At 35.6% G+C, this 19,495-nt stretch overlaps 1 protein-coding gene across 1 annotated transcript in view; it reads right to left on the reverse strand.

The window, feature by feature from the left end:
- Positions 1–870: 870 nt before the first annotated feature.
- The window catches only part of polrmt (polymerase (RNA) mitochondrial (DNA directed)), an 84,743-nt gene continuing 66,118 nt past the window's right edge, over positions 871–19,495 (reverse strand). The window contains exons 16-21 of the mRNA XM_087304229.1: positions 19,336–19,388; positions 13,991–14,089; positions 12,827–12,899; positions 10,074–10,165; positions 7,532–7,605; positions 871–1,519 (exon numbers count right to left, since the gene is read on the reverse strand). Coding sequence (XP_087160355.1) covers positions 1,470–1,519; positions 7,532–7,605; positions 10,074–10,165; positions 12,827–12,899; positions 13,991–14,089; positions 19,336–19,388 — 441 coding nt within the window. The 3' untranslated portion in view covers positions 871–1,469. The remainder of the gene's footprint in view (positions 1,520–7,531; positions 7,606–10,073; positions 10,166–12,826; positions 12,900–13,990; positions 14,090–19,335; positions 19,389–19,495) is intronic.

Consider the following 19,495-nt stretch of genomic DNA (forward strand, 5'->3'; position numbering starts at 1 on the left):
TTTAAAGGGATAGTTCACACAAAAAAGATCAATCTTACACATTTACACTTACACACACTTACGCGTTTGTTTCAGCTTTCTTCAAAATATCTTCTTTTGTGTTAAATAGAAGAAAGAAACTCATAAAAGTATAAACAGTAAAGAGTAAACAGTAAGTAAATGAACATTTTTGGATGAAATATCCCTTCAACATTACAATAATACTCTAAAATTCAAAGTTTTTCCGTTGTGATGTTAAAAGATTTCACTAGATTCAAGCAATTGCATTTTCAGGCCTCGCAAATGCTGCTGTTATCTAAAATTACCAAAAAATTCCAAACAAATTGTCATTTTTTATGAGAAAACTTTCAAATAAACACTCTCTAGTAAGACTCTGAGAGATTCAGTGATTTATGGAGCATATGATTTTTCTTAAGTGAGTCAAATACGGTTTCTGACTTATCTAAGTGATTCATTAGAAGAATCAGTTCAGAAGAGTCAATCACTGCCGTGTGCTGTAGAGTGATGTGTTTATCTGCTCACACTGCAAACTCAGCTTGGATAAAATTCAATTTACTATGCTTGGAGATTCAGGAAACACCGACAGTAAATGTTTTAAAGCTAATATGTGGTGGCAAATGGCTGTATGCCCATGAGCTATTATTACTGTACGACGACATAACTTCCCACGCAGAGGTTGTTGGAGATGTCAGGAAACGAGCGGGTCGGCTGACGTCAATCTTCATATAATCAAGTGTAGCCTAGCATCGGATTGGTTTTGTTTCCCTCTGCCCTTTGCAATAAACCACTGTCAAAGCCCAGAAAACAGAACAAGACCTGCCCAAGCAAGTCTGGAATTTCAATAACAATTAACCTTTTGCAGACCCAGAGTGAAAAAATATTGACTTTATTTCTCGGCGAATTCCATGAGCGCAATGTCCAACAAGCACCTGAATGACTTTTAAGTGCCCTGAAGTCCTTCAAAAACAGGACACCGCAAGGTCAACGTCAATAAAGTCACTCCTACAAGTGCTATTATGGTATTTATCGTCACGTTTCCTCAGCAGTAGTGAGTAAATCATATCCAAGTGGAAATGCCAGCGTGGAGCTTTCAGACAGGGCTGCCTTGAAATCGATGAGAGCCAGAATCATGTGGTTAATCAGCCCGGCGTTTGCACTCGAGAGTGAAGAAGCGGATGAGAGTCCCGTGGAGCAACCGCTAGACGTTCATACGGGAAGAAATCACATTTGCGCTTATACACGAGGGCGACTCCTGCTGTTCTTCTCCGTCAGAACTCTGCGTCAGTGCTTAAGTGATGTCTTTATGATAATGTGACAGGACAGACAGACACACACATTCATGCAGATCAAGCAGGTCTCAGTCACGCACTTTCAGTGTTGTATAAAGCAGCAGTGGGTTTTGATGAGGTCTGTTCAGGCTCTCCGCCTCATCAATGATGAAAACTGTCTGTTGGTTGACAATACGCTCCTCAACTGAAGAAATATACTGAATCTTTTACCTTTTCGAGGTCAAAATCACCTACAAGACAGAATTGTTATGGTTACAAGGTTTTAGGATGAAATATGCAACAAACAAAACAGGAATGTTGAGTTTTGTACTCACTCAGTATTAATACACAGAAATAGCTGGAACAATAATCAAACATACAGTCAGGTCCATAAATATTTGAACCTCGACACATTCTAACATTTTGGCTCCATACACCAACACAATGGATTTGAAATTAAACAAAATATGTGTTTTACCTGCAGACTGTCAGCTTTAATTTGAGGGTATTTACATTCAAATAGGGTGAACGCTGAAGGAGTTACAACAGTTTGCATATATGCCTCCCACTTGTTAAGGGTCCAAAAGTAATTGAACAGAACAATAATCAATCAAACTTTCTCTTTTTAATACTTGGTTGCAAATATTATATAGTGCTCAGCATAATTGAGTGCACCCCATTTTGAAAACGATTGTTTATATCAATTTCTTAGTGAATATAGACAATATATTTTGGTGCATTTAAACAAAATAGATTTATTAAACATATTTTTTTTTAAATAATATTTTAGTATCCAAACATATTTAGAAATTGAAAGATAATACAATTAAATTAAAACAAAATATTGCACAAAATTTAAAACCTACAAAATTTCAACTACATTTAACATTTTTTTTGCTTCCCTTGCTTCTCAAAGTTCACACACGCACACACACACACACACACACACACACACACACACACACACACACACACATACGCGCACACGCACACAAAGGACACACAAACACAGACTTTTTAATGTTTTCGCATGGCAAATGCGAAAGGAAACACATTAATATCCACTACTGTATGGATATCAGTTATTTTATTGCACAGATTAAACCTGATTTAACATTCACAAACCAGGATTGAAGCGTCTTCTTTTCTAATTGTACTGACATGCGGCTGTTCTGATAAAGACGGTAATATCGCTGTAATTCATTTCTAACATGCACTGTTTTTAAAAGTTTTAAACTTGTAAAACTCATTCTTAATCACATTCTTGATCAGCTTAACAGATCTTTAATCCTAGTTGCTTTGCACACATCCCGTTTTGCTGATATTATTATACACACTAATACGAGGACATGTTAATACGCGGCTGTCAATCAATTCAGTGGGTGGGGGAAACCACACTCCTACGTTATGTGGGCCTTAAAATGGAAGGGGTTTGGATCCTATTTTATTGTCAGGAAATTAAAAAAAAAAATAGACTTATTGTGTATATATCACCCCAATATGACAGTTGACACACTATACCTACACACAGTTCTGTCCAAACTGCTTACAAAAGATGATTTTCATCATAGGTGCCCTTTAATAATTTATTTCAGTGATTTTAAAGATTAATTTTCAGCTTTATTACTCTCAGAGTCACATGACCCTTCAGAAATCACTCCAATATTAATTATTGTAATAATGATTAAACCATTATTGATAATAGCAATAAAAATAATAATGACCAGAGTAATAATTTTAGATGAAACTACATATAATATGAAAGAAGTTATCAAAAGTTGTAATAAATATTTAACTATTACATTTTTTTTAATGTTGAATAAATGCCGCCTTGACGAACAGAATAATAATAATAAAAAAAACATGAAAAAATAATAATTGACCAGTATTGTATATACAATTTTCTTCAAAATCAAAAGACAAAATTGGCAATTGGCATAATTCAGATATAAAATATATACAACTAATATAGTGTGTGTGCGCGTCTGTGTGTGTGTGTGTGTGTGTGTGTGTGTGTGTGTGTGTGTGTGTATATATATATATATATATATATATATATATATATATATATATATATATATATATATATATATATATATATATATATATATATATAGATATGGTTTGAAAAATGTACAAAAGCGAAGGGCTCCCCCACCTTGAAACTATTACTCAGGCTTTTCATTTTAGGTTTCCATAAGCTCTCCCAAACCATTCTGTTGCACTTGCTGCTTTAATAAGTTTTGAAAATAATTCAATCTGAGTAATAAAAACCCCAAATCAATAACCACTGAAAAAAATTGAAGAGTTATAAACAACACCACAGCACTCCGTTAACCCAATCCATTCATCTCTAATCAATTTCATTTGTACTCGGAAGCATGAAATGAATCCCGCGGGAGATATAAATGTAGATAAAACAACGGAGCAGTTCAGCAGAGACATGATTGTGCAAACAATTGTGGGTGGTCTGCCTGACAAAGACACGAGAAGTCACCTTCCGCTATAGAACAGGGCGGGGGGAAATCAGGCCTGTGGGACACACATGGACGGACACGCAGTCTTCGGGGACACAATTTCATTAGAGGAAACCAGGAGGAGTCCTGGAGGAATACTGAGCGTGACTTCAGCAGCACGAACACTTCTGAGTGTCAGGACCCAGTCTACTGAAATAACACTGAGCCACTTTGTTACCCAAATATAAACAGACAGGGTCAATCTTATTTCTGGGTTATATTGCACTTTTGAACAAGAAGAGCACATAATCAGCATTTTTAACACAATATGTCGTTTCAGCATCGATATCGCAATATGAGCATCCGCATTAGTCACATCACAGGATCTGCAAAGTCAAACCGGTATTATAATTGACCAGGAGCCACTATTCAAAACACTCGTGATTTGTGGAGTCTTTGCAACGTTTATCCATAAGGTTACCAAATGTTTTAGAAACTATGTGTGCTTTTAGGGCCTGTGAGGATTTCAGTCAGTTTAAAGCATTCAGGCATAAGAAATTACGTTTCTAACTTTAGCTGTATTTGTGTTTAAATATACAGAATTTTACATTTGAGTATTACATTTGTTTCTGATTTTTGCAGATTTAATTACAGAAAATCCTAAAGCACGGTGCATTTAATTTGCACATTATCATTGCCCTACTGTATTTATCAATATTTGTGATTAGTTAATTGCAATCTATGTAGATTCCTTATGAAACCATCCCAAGGCATATAAAATGATGACTTCTTTCCAAACAGGCCTATTGATTTTATCAATATGAATTATGAAATTATATTTAATATTGCAATATACAGTTGAAGTCAGAATTATTAGCCCCCCTGCATTATTATTTTTTCCCCCAATTTCTGTTTAACGGAGAGATTTTTCTAACACATTTCTAAATGTAATAGTTTTAATAACTCATCTCTAATAATGGATTTATTTTATCTTTATGATGATGACAGTAAATAATATTTTACTAGATATTTTTCAAGACACTTCTATACAGTTTAAAGTGACATTTAAAGGCTTAACTAGGTTAATTAGGTTAACTAGGCAGATTAGGGTAATTAGGCAAGCCATTCTATAATGATGGTTTGATCTGTAGATTATCAAGAAAAAAAAATGGCTTAAAGGGGCTAATTATTTTGACCTTAAAATGGCTTTAGAAAATGTAAAACTGCTTTTATTATAGCCAAAATAATCCTTGCTCTGTTAAACATCTATTGGGAAATATTTAACAAAGAAAAAAAAAAAATCAAAGGGGGGGCTAATAACTCTGACTTCAACTGTACATCATAAAAAAAAAAAATTATCACAATATTATGCAGCCCAAACATTGCAATATTTTGCTTTTCAGCGATGTAACATATGTCACCAAATGGATTGAATAAACCTTTTTGTGATGAATTCAATTCAAATGATCTTTATTTCTATAGCACTTTTACAATGTAGATTGTGTCAAAGCAGCTTAACAAAGAAGTACTAGTAAATTAAAACTGTCAGTCCAGTTTTCAGAGTTGAAGTTCAGTTTAGTTCAGTTCAGTGTGGATTAAATTTCACTGCTGCAAGTCCAAACCCTGAAAAGCAAATCCATCGATGCACAGCTCCACAAGTCCCAAACCAAGCAAGCCAGCGGTGACAGAATTCACTATTTCAGAATGTTTGGGGTGATTTTATAGTGAAGTACAAAACAAATGATTAAACTAGATTTTTAAGAGTGAAAAACCAGACAAATGAAAAGTGTTTCATATTTGTCTGGTTAGTCATGCATTGTTTCCACTGACTGATACAGTATGGTACGGGTCAAAATTTTCAGGCTTGTGTCTCCACTGCCTAATGGTACCCTTTTGGTAGGTGTGATGTATGACAGAGTTGCAGTCAACGTCATTTTCGCTTGAAGTTCATGCTTGAAGTTCATGCTTGAAGTTGAAGACATTTCTAACTGACTTGAACAAATGCTTTATATATATATATATATATATATATATATTTATAAATACTTATATTTAAATGTTAATTACTAATCTTTCTATTGACAGGATTTTATTACAGCTGCAGATCAATGATATTGCAAAACAGCTTACTCTAATGACTGCGCGTGTTTATATATATAAAAAATGAAACATTTATAAACACATACAGAGCCTTACAGTCTTTGAAATGTTACTAATTACAAAAAATATGTATGCAAAATATACATTTAAGCCTTATTTAGGTTCATAAATGACACGATACATTTACACTCACTGGCCACTTTATTAGGTACACCTTACTAGTATCGGGTTGGACACCCTTTTGCCTTCAGAACTGTCTTAATCCTTCGTGGCATAAATTTAACAAGATACTGGAATTATTCTTTTAGAGACATGATAGCATCATGCAAATGCTGCAAATTTTTCAGCTGCACATCCATTATGTGAATCTCCTATTCCACCACATCCCAAAGGTCCTCTATTGGATTGAGGATCTGGTAACTGTGGAGGTCATTTGAGTTGAACTCATTGTTGTGTTCAAGAAACCAGTCTGTGATGATTCGCCCTTTATGACATGGTGCTTTATTGTGCTGGAAGTAGCCATCAGAAGATGGGTACACTGTGGTCATAAAGGGATGGACATGGTCAGCAACAATACCAGGCTGTGGAATTGACATGATGCTCAATTGGTACTAATGGGCCCAAAGAAAATATTTGCCACACCATTACACCACCACCACCAGCCTGTTGATAAAAGGCAGGATGGATCTATGCTTTCATGTTGTTGACACCAAATTCTGACCCTACCATCAGAATGTCGCAGCAGAAATCGAAACTCGTCAGACCAGGCAACGTTTATCCAATCTTCTATTGTCCAATTTTGGTGAGCCTGTGCAAATTAAAGCCTCAGTATCCTGTTCTTTGCTGACAGGAGTGGCACATGCTGTGGTCTTTTGATGGATCCGCCTCAAGGTTGGATGTGTTGTGCGTTCAGAGATAATCTTCTGCATACCTCGGGTGTAACAAATGGTTATTTGAGTTCCAGTTGCCTTTTTATCAGCTTGAACCTTTTGAAAGTGGAAACGGACATAAAAGCATACCGGACCATACTGTACCGTACCACTCAGTGGAAATGGCCAGTTATGGCAGTTGGACACAAATAGTTATAAATCTAATGTAAAATGACACTTGGTAGTCTTCACTATAAAAATTATTTCATTAGTCTTTGTTATTGTTTCTTGAGCCTGAATGCATTAAACTCACTTGATATTTTTGACAGAAAAAAATGCATTTAATACACTTTAAATCCACCATAATAAAACTTTGGCATTAATGTACAAGCTCCTGGTCCACAATAGGTCATACTTGTCATTGCAGATTAAGCGATGTGAATATTGCGGATGCAGAAACAATATATTGTGCAGCTCTAATTTACACAATGAACGAATCATCTTAATTTTATTGAGTTTTTAACATGCTGTCCCTCAGTACTGTCTCTGCTGAATCAGCGGTTTGATGTGCCAGATGTGTATGATTTAGCTGTAAATGTGCCCATGCTGTCCAGTGGTTTGCATCCTTCCGGCCAGTATTACGTAAACAGATTAACCATTTGACAGAATTAATTGTCATCAGTTTAATGAAATCTATCTTGCTGATGAACATAAAGTCACATGTATGCTTCTGCAGGATGGTGTTATGCAACAGAAAAAAGCTGCATTAAACCTGACAAGCTGTCAATCAGATGAGCATGAAAGCACATCAGAACGTCACGTCTGTGGGTTAACTCACCTGTTTGAGGAACACTGGACAACACTTTCATTAGAGTGTAGTATTCCAGTAACTTCTTTGGTTTTGAGCCAACGCTGTGAGGGAAAAAAACTGGACATAAGATAAATTGAACCATGATGACAGAACATCTGTCACAATTTAAATAAACAAAACATAAAACAGCTGTATACAGAGATGGATAATTATATGGAAGCATTTCAGATGATATGTATTGTATGTGCACATTGGATATTTAATTGTCTGTCCTCTTTAAATCCATTTTGAGTACACAAACTATTTGTTTAATGATTTTCGTATTTTTATTAGTTACTGTCTACAACATCAAATATGCAGTGATATTGGTCAGGACTTTCATGCAGATAACCCAATGTTAATAACTTATTTGCTAAAGTTGGATGTTAAATAATTTTTGCTGATTTTAAATGAAAATGTACTATATAGTCTATTTAATTCAAGTTTTAAGTGTTTTTGTTTCCTAGTTTTGTGCTTACTTTCATTTTTAACAAAAGGTAAATAGATTATTAATATAACTCATATCGGTTATTTTAAAATGGCCATTTATGGCTATTTCATATCTATTTTTAAATAAAAACTAAATGTAGAAAATAATGTAAAAAAGTGAATCTATTATAACAAAGTCTATGCTTGTTATATTTTAAATATTAACTTTTTTTATGATTTATAAATTCAGCCTTAAGAGTAGCGGTTAATTTATTGTAAAAATGTTTATATATATAATATATGCATGTATGTATATATATATATATATATATATATATATATATATATATATATATATATATATATATATATATATATATATATATACACCAGCTCTGTCTATTTCTGTCTGGTTATTCTGCAATAACAGCACTCGTACAGCACTCCTCATCCCTTTATATTACTCCCCTCACATAGAGTAACAGCAGATCAATAAACTCACAAAAATTTGACCAATATTGTAGCTGTTGAACAATGATGTACTTTTGAAGCTATTTTAGGTTAGAATGTAGTTGTTTAGATTGCAACTATGCCGTTTATTTATAAGGATAGTACCTATTTTAAATATTTCTCATTTCAAAGCGCATCGGCATTCATCAGCTCGTCATACTGAGCAGAGCAAAGAGGGTTGATGTTCTGCCACAAGATGGCAATAGAGACCGCATAATAAGTCCTTAGAGGAGAAAAACTCATTATAATTTCAAACTACAGCTGATCAAATCATTATAAAACAGGTAAGTAATCCCTCTCTTTTGTATTTTTACCATAGTCTGTTAGTGTCTCTGGTAGTGTTTGCTTTGACTTTTTAAGGGTTAATTATTGTGATTTCCCGATTGCAAGAGAAAAGTACTGGGAAATGTCTCTGCATTTCATGCCGTTCAGCCTTATAAATTTTAAAATGTGAGCAAAATCACCCGTTTTGTCATCACTTTACACATTACACTACAGAGAATCATTCAAATACTAGCTCTAAAGTAAAGTTTGCGACATAGCAATGGTTTCTGCTGTTCTGACGTAGATGTGAATGAATGGCGGAACAAAGTAGTTACTCATACAAAAGGATTTTTAGACTCTGTGTGTTTGATTTTCTTTATATACACGACTATGTACAAACTGTTGAATAAATACAATATCAAGGGAGTAGCAGTACTATATGGCTGTATATCGTCACTGGTGGGACAACAAGGCACTCAGCCTGCGGCCTTGACCTGTGCCGATATACAGCCATATAGCACTGCTACTCGTGTGATATTGCTCATAAATATATATATATATATATATATATATATATATATATATATATATATATATATATATACACACACACACACACACACACACACATATATATATATATATATATATATATATATACATACATATATATATACATATATATATATACATATACATACATATATATACATATATATATACATATATATATACATATACATACATATATATACATATATATATATATATATATATATATATATATATATATATATATATATATATATATATATATATATATATATATATATATATATATTTATATATATATACTACTCTTTATTTTAGGGTGTAGTATAGATGTAAATTATAGATAGATGTAAGTATAGATGTAAAATATTAGCCATTTGTTAGTAATGTTAATTAAAAAACAGTTACATTTATCATCCTATGTCTAATTCTAAATCCTAAATATTTAGATTTTTAAAATGTACACATTTTCTGAAGTGTATAAAATTATAATACCAGACATTTATCAGTAATCGGATATATTGTGAAAATACTCATTTATTTGCTAATGCTTCATATCTAATTGTAAATACAATAATACATTTAAATATGATAATGATAAAAAAAAATTCTACATTTTTCTAAGAGTATAGAATTACAATATCAGCCATTTATCAGTTACTGGCCATTAACAGGAATATACTTTACTATTTTGTTATGAGGTGAAGTCGAACATCAGTGCATTACTGCAACTTGGCAGAAGTTAAATACCACTGAATAGTGCAAAGGGACTTACGGAGGTCTTCTGCTATATTTCTGTAGGAGAAACCAGGACAGCTCTTCTAGAATAGGCTGACTATGCAAGGCCACAAACTGTTCACGGCACACCTGAGGAGCAACAAAGAGCACTCAGTCAATCATTACCCACACTTCAATGCTATCTCCTTCTCGCCTCTCCTTTCCTATACTCGTCTCAGACGTCTCTCCTCTCTCCATTCTCAACTCTCCCTTTTTAGGGAAATCTGCGACCACAAAGCATGTCAGAAAAAGACTTGCAGACAATAGAGCACTTACTGAAGGAGACGAGGATTGGAAACGATAAAAAGTCTCAATTCAGACGGCTCAATGTGGTTTAAGGGGAATAGACGGGAGTTATTAGGCTTCAGGAGTTGGGCCACGTCGAGGTGAATCTTAACAAACGAAGTTGAATGTAAAGTAGCTATAATGAAAACATAACTTACACTTTGAATAAATTCTTTATTTCTTTCGGTTTCGGCTTTAAAACAAATCAACCTATCGATAATCTTGCCCCACTTGGTTCCTGTTGCTAACTTGGACAAACAAATAGATCTGCTAAAACCAAGATGATTTTTTCATATATTTTGGACATAGAAGAACCAAGGAAATGTTTATTTCAGTGGAAAGATCGGTTTGTTTGCTTATTTTGTGTTTTTTTGTTTAAATTTAGCAGTCCATATGGGATTGGGAAGATCGTTCCATCAGCAAGGAACAGCAAACGAAAAGGTTCTGTCCCAACATAAATCATTTAAAGGGCCATGACACCCCCCACTTTCGGTTCAAGTCTAACTCAGAATTTTAAAAAATCTAAAGATGCATAATAACGGGCGTGAAGCTCTGCGAACAAAGGGCAAGAGTGGGTGTGGCCAGTTGAGCAGGGGAGAAGGAGGGGAGCGAACAACTGTTGTCAGTTAGCTCACAAAATGAGACACAAACCATGAGGAGGCGCATGATTTTATATTCACAAAGTTAAAATGCAAAGAAATAAACAGTAATTTAATGCCCTGTTACATTTGTTATTTGTAATTTCATATACACACACAACCACAATTTATACAGTTGTAAAGATAATCGTGTTTATATAAACACTAAATGAGGACTTTTCCCTCAATTCCCGGGTGCAGCAGGTCTCTTGCCCTGTCTATTTTAACCATTAGCCCTGCTGGTAATCTAGAGTATTTAGGCAAACACAGCACACGGCGATGAGTCTAAATGTGAACTAACTCCTGATAAAAGACAAGGTCCGCCATTCTCTGCCATACTCGTACTGCTCTCCCAACAAAAACGTTTGCTGCACACAAAAAGCTTTGCTCTGTCGGCAATGGCAGCATTGCGGGGAAAAACATGCATCAAACATGTTAAAGTAATATTCAACTTGTTTAAGTTTGCCTTCATCAGTTTTGATTTCAGTAGTGACATAAAGCACGAGTCATCAACACGATTTGTTACAACAAGCTTTTAAACATAAAAGTTTAATCTAATTCCTACTTTTTGAATATTTTAAAACTACTTTTATTTCTTTCACATGGTGACAGTGAGTGTATAATATTTGACTAGTTATTTTGCAAGATAGTTGTATTCAGACAAAATCCCTTTAAGTATTCTATAGTCTTTTATTCAGATTAAAGTGTAATTTAAAGACTTAAGTAAGTTATGTAAACCAGGGAAGTTGGAATAATTCGTCAAGTTATTGTATAACTGGTTTGTTGAGTAGACAATCAAAAAATATACAGTAAATATTTCTTTAGGAGGCTTATAATACTGACTTTAAAATTGTAAAAAAAAAAAATTAACAAGAAATAAACTATAAGAAATAAGACTTAATATAACTCCAGAATATTTTTTTGTTTTACAGGAGATACTATGAAAAGATCTTTGGTTTGTTAAAGATCACTTGCAAAGCATTATTTAAAATTAATGGGAGGGCAAAAAAAATGTACTCCACCTTTATGTGTTAAAATTTACAGGTGCAAAAATGAGCCTTGATGTACTTGAATGTTAAAAATGTGTAATTCTACTACAATACAAATATACTTGTCAAATAAATTAACATGGAAGATTATTTTGAGTTTAAGTTATTTAATTAGCTTGTTTACGAAAACTGCAGAATGATACATGAAAAAAATGACTTTGAATAATTGTTTTAATAGTTTGCGATGCATGTTAATGTGTGCACCCTAAAAATACAAGTGGCCCCTGCCTGGCCCCCCCAGTAACTCTGGTCTAGAACTGCCACTGGTCACATGCATGGTATCGTTACTATCTTTACTGTTATAAACTATGCCACATTGCACGAGATGAAACGATTGAATCTTGAGTCACAATGCCCAATTGTTGTTTGCGTATCCCTACGACACCATACGTCAAGAAAAACATGCCGAAATCATGAAAAATTTGTGTCAAAATCTGACTGAGGCTTATAGCATAAACATCAGCAAAAGAGTTGGATGGAGGACAAGAAGTTCTGTTTTAGGCTCACTGATAGGTTAATTGTGAAACATCTGGATCATAAAATCTAAAAAAAGCTTGTAGGCAAGTTTAGTTAATGGCAACTTTCCAAAAAGATACTGCAGTTCCGGCCATTCAGCTCTGAAATAACCCATGCTGACAGGAATGGTTATTGAACATATGGTGAACTCAGCACGCAAACATCTGGCCGTTAAAAGCTGACATGTTTGGGCCACTCAGCCATTGGTGTTGGAGAAAACACATTGATAACATAGTTCAGAGAACACTCTGTTCTTTACATACCCGATTCATGATGTCTACTGTCACTGCATGTGTCCAATAACAGTCATGGACGGACACAAACGTGAGGCCAGCCCTGGGGGGTTCAACAAAAGAGAAGAAATTGTACAAACCACATTAAAAGAATAATAATATATTGTTAATATCAATAAACAAATCTAAAATTAATAAGAATAATAGTCTTAAAAATAATGAATATTGCTGTTAATATTTTAGTTTATATATTAAATATATGCATAAACAAACTAAATCTATTAATAATCATACTTTTATTATTAATATTACAATATTTATTATTACTAAATATATGTAGAAATCATTAGTCACTATTATTGTTCTAGATAATTTAGTTTTTCTTTAAAAATATAAAAATAATTAAATTATTTTAAATATATTGAATTATAAATTGTAATAATTATTCAAAATTATTATTATCAACTACTGAATATATTAATATTTTGTTTTAATATTATAATTTAGAATTAAATGTCATTAATTATTTATTATAATAATATGAAAATAAAAATAAATAATATTATTACTATTATTATTGCAAAAAATAATATTAATATTGATTCAAATTAATCATCAATATTTATTATTATTCATAATATTATCATTATATGTGCATTATTAATTGAGGTAAGTGTTTGTAACATTTCCATTTAAGTGCTTTATTTTTAGCCTATTTATTCAAATAAATGCAAACAAAGATTTTTAAAATGGTGAAAATCAATCACAACAGTCAAAAAAAAAAAAGTAATACTGTTCACTCTTAACCCATTACATTTAGGTATTCAGGTTAAACTTGTTTGCATATTTATGTGACAAAGCAAAAACAAACAGCAGCATCTCACTTGTCCAATTAGTAAATGTAAAAAGGTCATGAATATTAAATAAGACAACCACCTTTTAGAATGTGATTGGTTATTTCTTGCTAAACAGTCTAAAACACAGTCACTCTAGGTCACAGGTGTCAAATCCGTTTCCTTGAGGGCCAAAGCTCTGCACACTTTAGTTCCAACCTTGCTTTAACACACTTACCTGTAGGTATCAATCAATGACTCAATTCGTTTGATCAGGTGTGTTTAATTAGGGTTAAAGCTGGATTTGACACCTGTGCTCTTGCTTCAAAGACACAGTAACCTATAAACCACAGAGCTTCACCTGTGGCAATGCAGTGAAGTTAGCATCATATGAGTGGAGTCCAGAGAGTGGATAAAGTTAGGCGGGAAGGCATTCTTCTGCTTCATGCTGTCTGGTTTCCTAAATAAAGCACAAGAGGAACAAGCTCAGTGTTGGTATGAAGCACACAAGGGTAATTAAGGTCAGCGTCATCGTCCTCTCACTGGGCTGTACATACACCTGTAACTCCAGGAGCCATACATCACTGAACAGGTAGGTCAGTCTTAATTATCCTGAAAGACACGCAATGAACACATAGTACCTGTTGTACCGGTAGGGTAATGTGTGTGCTTATTATGGTTGGAGATATTTCATTTCACTGCTCTATATAAAGCAGTTAAGACTTAAAACAGTGATACTTAAGGTCAGATCTCCTCAAATGTCATCATGTGTATTATTGACATAAATCACTCTCCTTAGCCTAGTAGGGTTAAAATAAAGTAGTGTGGTTCATGTGTGAAATCTTAAAGGAACGAGCATTTTTTTTTTGGAAATAGACTCATTTTACAAATCCCCTAGAGTTGCTTTAATCCATTCAGCAGATCTCCAAGTCAGACCGAAGCACTTTTTAGCTTAGCATAGATAATTGAATCGGATGAGACTATTAAAAAATAGTCTTGATAATTTTCCTATTTAAAGCTTGACTATTCTCTGTAGTTACAAAGTTACTATCGTATTTACTAAGTTACTATCATGTACTAAGACCAACAAAGAATAAAAAGTTGCTATGTTCTAGGTTGATAAGTATAGAATAATCTTATACAGGCATAATAATAAAGGAACTTTGCTGCAGTACCATAGCTTCAGCAGGGGCAATGATATTAAACAGAGCTTTTATCACTAGTTACCTAGCTGGGGACTATTTTCAGGTGTCTTGTAATATCACTGTACCCAGGGCCAGCGCGTCCATAGAGGCGACCTAGGCGGCCGTCCAGGGTGGCAGTATAGAGAGGGCAGTGTTCGCGACATCTCCCTTACCACACGCATCCTCAATTATGTCCGCGACACCTCCCTCACCACCTGCGTTCTCAGTTATATTCGCGCATATAGTTGACAGAATAGAGAGGGCGGCATCAGCGATACCTCCATCAGCACACGCGTGTCCTCAGTTTTATCCGCGCATAGGGTGACAGAATAGAGGTCCACGACACCCACGCATCCTCAGTTATATCCGTGCATAGGGCGACAGAATAGAGGTCCACGACACCCACGCGTCCTCAGTTATATCCGCCTATAGGACGGCAGAATAGAGAGGGCGGCGTCCGCGACACCTCCCTCAGCACCCGCGCGTCGTCAGTTACATCCACGCATAGGGCGGCAGAATAGAGTTCCGTGACACGTCACTTCATTTTCATAACCGGTCACTTTCGTTTTCACATTGGGGTTGAGGGCGGCGTGATCGTCCTCTGCCTAGAGCGGCCGTTTAGCTTGCTCCGGCCCTGACTGTACCTGCTCCAGCCATGGTAACGCAACAAAGATCCTTTATCATCATGCTGTGTTCACACCAGACACGGAAAACAAAATAAAACAGTCTATTCGCGCATAAATATACGCACAAACATTGAGTTTACTCACACGTCAAATTCGCTTCACAATAGTCGCGTATTCACATACCGGGAAGGGCTTCAGTCTGCCCGGTGACTTTAGCTTCATTGCTAAATGGCTAACATGAATTTTATTGCGATAGTAGCTGTGGTTTATGAAGGTTGAAAAACAGTGTAGATTCATTCAGCGTCATTTCCGTGTCCACAACATCCCTTCAGAGGTGCACCCAGCTCTCTGAGTTCATCAACTCCTCCAGACACTATACCTGGATGATGGAGGCTTTCAGCGGTGCTTCAAACTGAGCTGAGCCCAGTTTGATGAACTGCTGTCCAGTGTTGGCAAGAAGATTTCCCCTCGGAACACCAACAATAGGCACTACACCCTATTCACTCCCCTACAAGAGCAAGCTCCTGATTGTTTACTGCGGCGCGAATATCTGCTGAAGTTCAGATATTCCAACTCGAGGGATTCAAATACTAGCCTAGAAAATAGCAGCCTTTCTATGCTCCAATTTTATTTAATGATTTAAACTATGCTATGTTAAAAGTGCTCTTGCCAGACTAGGAGATCAGCTGAATGGATTAAAAAATGGTAAAACTCAACTCTTTAACACTGAATTGCTAAATCAGACTATTTGTGAAACATGTTGCTTTAAGAACTCTGTACTCATGACTGAAGATGCTTCCTCAGGTTAATACATTTTTAAAACTATTTTTACTTGAAACTCTAGGTCAGACATGGGATATGCACATGACAATACCAAGTCCAATGTCTCAGTGTGGCTCGGACAACAACATATTTCAGATAAACATATGGTACATTTAATGCCCATATAAAGGCAGAGGACAGAGCTTGTACAGGTAGAGCAGATGTGCTTTAGGATGAACTGAGTTTAAGTCCTGACCTGGCTCTGTCCTGGTCTGCCCTCTCACTTTTCATCTACTTTGCTACTTCTCCCAGGGTACGTGACTTGGTTCAACAACATTTTTTGTATGCATGGAGCTAACAAAATGAAAAAAAAAATATTTGAATTTGAAATTAAAATTATTGACAAGTGTTATTTAATAAAAGTCCAGTCATCCAGTTTGGACAAATACGAATTCAAGTGTTCAAGATGAAGAAATTCAATATTGTAAAATTCAAATGGAGAAATTCAGATCACACAGAAAGTAGGTCAGAAATATTCTTAGAGTTTTCTTGAGTGATCGAGTGGCTCAGGACTTCACCATTCTTCTGTTGGATCATGAATCAATCAGAGGTAGGTGGTTTATTAGCATTAATGGTTTAGCACTCCAGGATCTAAAACACATGTCTAAGCATCTCAACAGTTCATACATGGAACGGGGAATCCATTTCTTCTTGGGAAGTTGCCTTTACTGAATTAAGAATTAAGCTAATCCTTGATAAGCTAAACCCAGCCAACCCTAGTATTGTTCATGTTCTTGAGACAGCAAAAAGGGTTTTAACTCAACATTAGTTGGGTGTATCAGTTAAGGTGACTAGTGAAACTATCATTGTAAATGTAAAGTAATGTGTATTATAAAGCACATTTATCATGTATGGCCATACACCAAAATCAATCATGAGGGGGGTCTGTCCACTGTCCAGCACCCACTTGGATGGTGTGACAGCAGCCACAGGACAACGGCACCAGTGTGCTCAACATAAACAAGCTATAGGTGCGAATGGCGAGACAGTGAAGGAGCCAATTCGGTGGATGGTTATGATTGGAAGGCCATGATGGGTAAAGGCCAATAGAGGGAATTTGGCCAGGACACCAGGGTTACACCCCTACTCCTAAAGAGAAGTGCTTTTGGATTTGTATGACCACAGTGAGTCAGGACCTCGGTTTAAAGTCTTATCTGAAAGACGTCACTCACTGACAGTATAGTGTCCCCTTCACTTCACTGGCACATTAGGACTCTGCTGGCCGCACTAACACTACTTTCAACAGCAATCTAGTTTTCCCATGTGGACTTTTATACAGGTACTGACCAGGCTCAGCCTTGCTTAGCTTCAGTGAGTAACTATTCTTGAGCTGCAGGGTGATATGGCTCTATTAAGAAACTTTTTTTTACAGTCTCTATGTGACGCTGCTGAAAAAAAATCTAGGAATTGAGAGAGGGCTTTAGGTCACTGGCCACAAGGGAGCTACTGCCACCTTCATAATTTCATCATTTATTCAGGTCTGCTCATTAATGAGGGTCTATTCAGTCTCTAATTAGAGTCCATGAAAAATCTTTGAATCTGTCTGTGATCTGTTCTGCTTGAGTGTAAAACTCTTTGGATCTTCACTTCAAGCTGGTCTTCTAGCAAGAAACTGTCCTCTGGCAATTGAGAGTGCTCTTGTTAGATTGGCTTGAGACTTCTTTCAACACCTAGAAGTGTGGCTGACATTTGGTACATTGGCATCAACAGTACATATCTGAAGAACTTGGTCACCCAAGACCAATTCTTAAAGCCTGAGAGGAATGTACAATCACAGTGGCGGCTGTCAGTCTAGCCGTGAACGCTCTTAGCTATATTCGAGAGATGGGAGACCCCTTTTCGACACCCCCGGCTTCTGCTAATGCAATTCTTGTGACAGTCAGTCCTGGCATGATGGTCTATCACAGGCAGCGATAGGAAAGCACAAGTGAGGCCCATTGTAAGTGGTTTTTAATCATGTCCTTGCGGCTTTTAGGGGGAAGGTCAGCAAGATAGTTCCCATCGGAGAGGTATTAGCTAAGACTTAAGCTCTATAAAGATTGAAACTGTGAAATGAGGTGATGGTACTAAAACAGCAGGTGCTTGCGTACGGATTGAACATTTGGGGTTTCGATGGGAAGCGCAGAACTGTTTGTTTAATAAAAGATGATGTTGACTTAGGAACATATGGTAAAGTGTTGGATGACGGTGCATTTGTTTATGGCTGAAAATGTTGGAGATAGAGCCGAATAAGCAAAGAGACTGCTGGCACAAACAGAAATTGCTTGCTGTGAGGCTTAAAGGGATGCAAAAACTGCTATGTGTAGAAAAAAAGCGTAAATCAAATGAAGCCAAATATACATAGTCTGTGATACAAATACATGTCAACTGATGATAATAGGAGTGCTGATGTTAATTCATTGTTCATTCTGTGTAGCCCTCCTTTCAGTAAATGACATACAGGATCTGCAGCGATGACATTTCAACACAAAATGCCACTCTTCTCAACCGAGGGACTTTCTGCTTCTTTCATAACCTCCAGGGGTTCTGTTTATGATAATGAATTCTGGTCGTCCACTGACAGAGCCAGATCGGCATCAAAACACTTGTGTGTCACAGTTGCTGCATCTGAATATTCCTGGTTTTAGTTAAATTAGCTGTTTAAGGGCTCTCATTTAATTGTTTAGGGTTTCCTGGGTGCAATGACATTGAATGCACTGAACAAGAAAGATTAAAACAGAGCAAAGATACATGTTTTCTGTTATATTATAATGATGGTTCATAATTGCACATCATATTTTGACAATATTGTTAAGCCACAAAACTAAGCAATAAAACAACTAAGTAAAAACGGAACTGCAAAAGATATGCTGTTGACCACAAGGGGGCAAATCTATTAGGATTAAAAATTAAACACAAACATTAAAATGAAATGCAAACAATTTGTTAACTGAAATAAAATGCAAGCTAACTGAGAAAAACACATTTCATAACACTAAAACAAACAACATTTCGACACTGAACACCTGGCATGAATAGATAAAGCTGAAAGGTCAGCGTTAATACAATGGTCAAAGTAAGAGGGAGGTACTTACTCGTTGGCATCATGACTTATATGGATGTTCAGGTTCTGTATGTTGCCCTTAAGCTGTGAAAAGAAGAGAAAATGAGAGTTTGAATGTGTCACAGGGGAGCCACTACTTTGAAATGAAAAGCAAACAGCTTATGTAGCAATGCAGCACTGCTTAATAACTG

This window comes from Danio rerio, chromosome 22 (assembly GCF_052040795.2).
Source record: "Danio rerio strain M-AB ecotype USA chromosome 22, GRCz13ab, whole genome shotgun sequence".
Taxonomy (NCBI): Eukaryota; Metazoa; Chordata; class Actinopteri; order Cypriniformes; family Danionidae; genus Danio; species Danio rerio.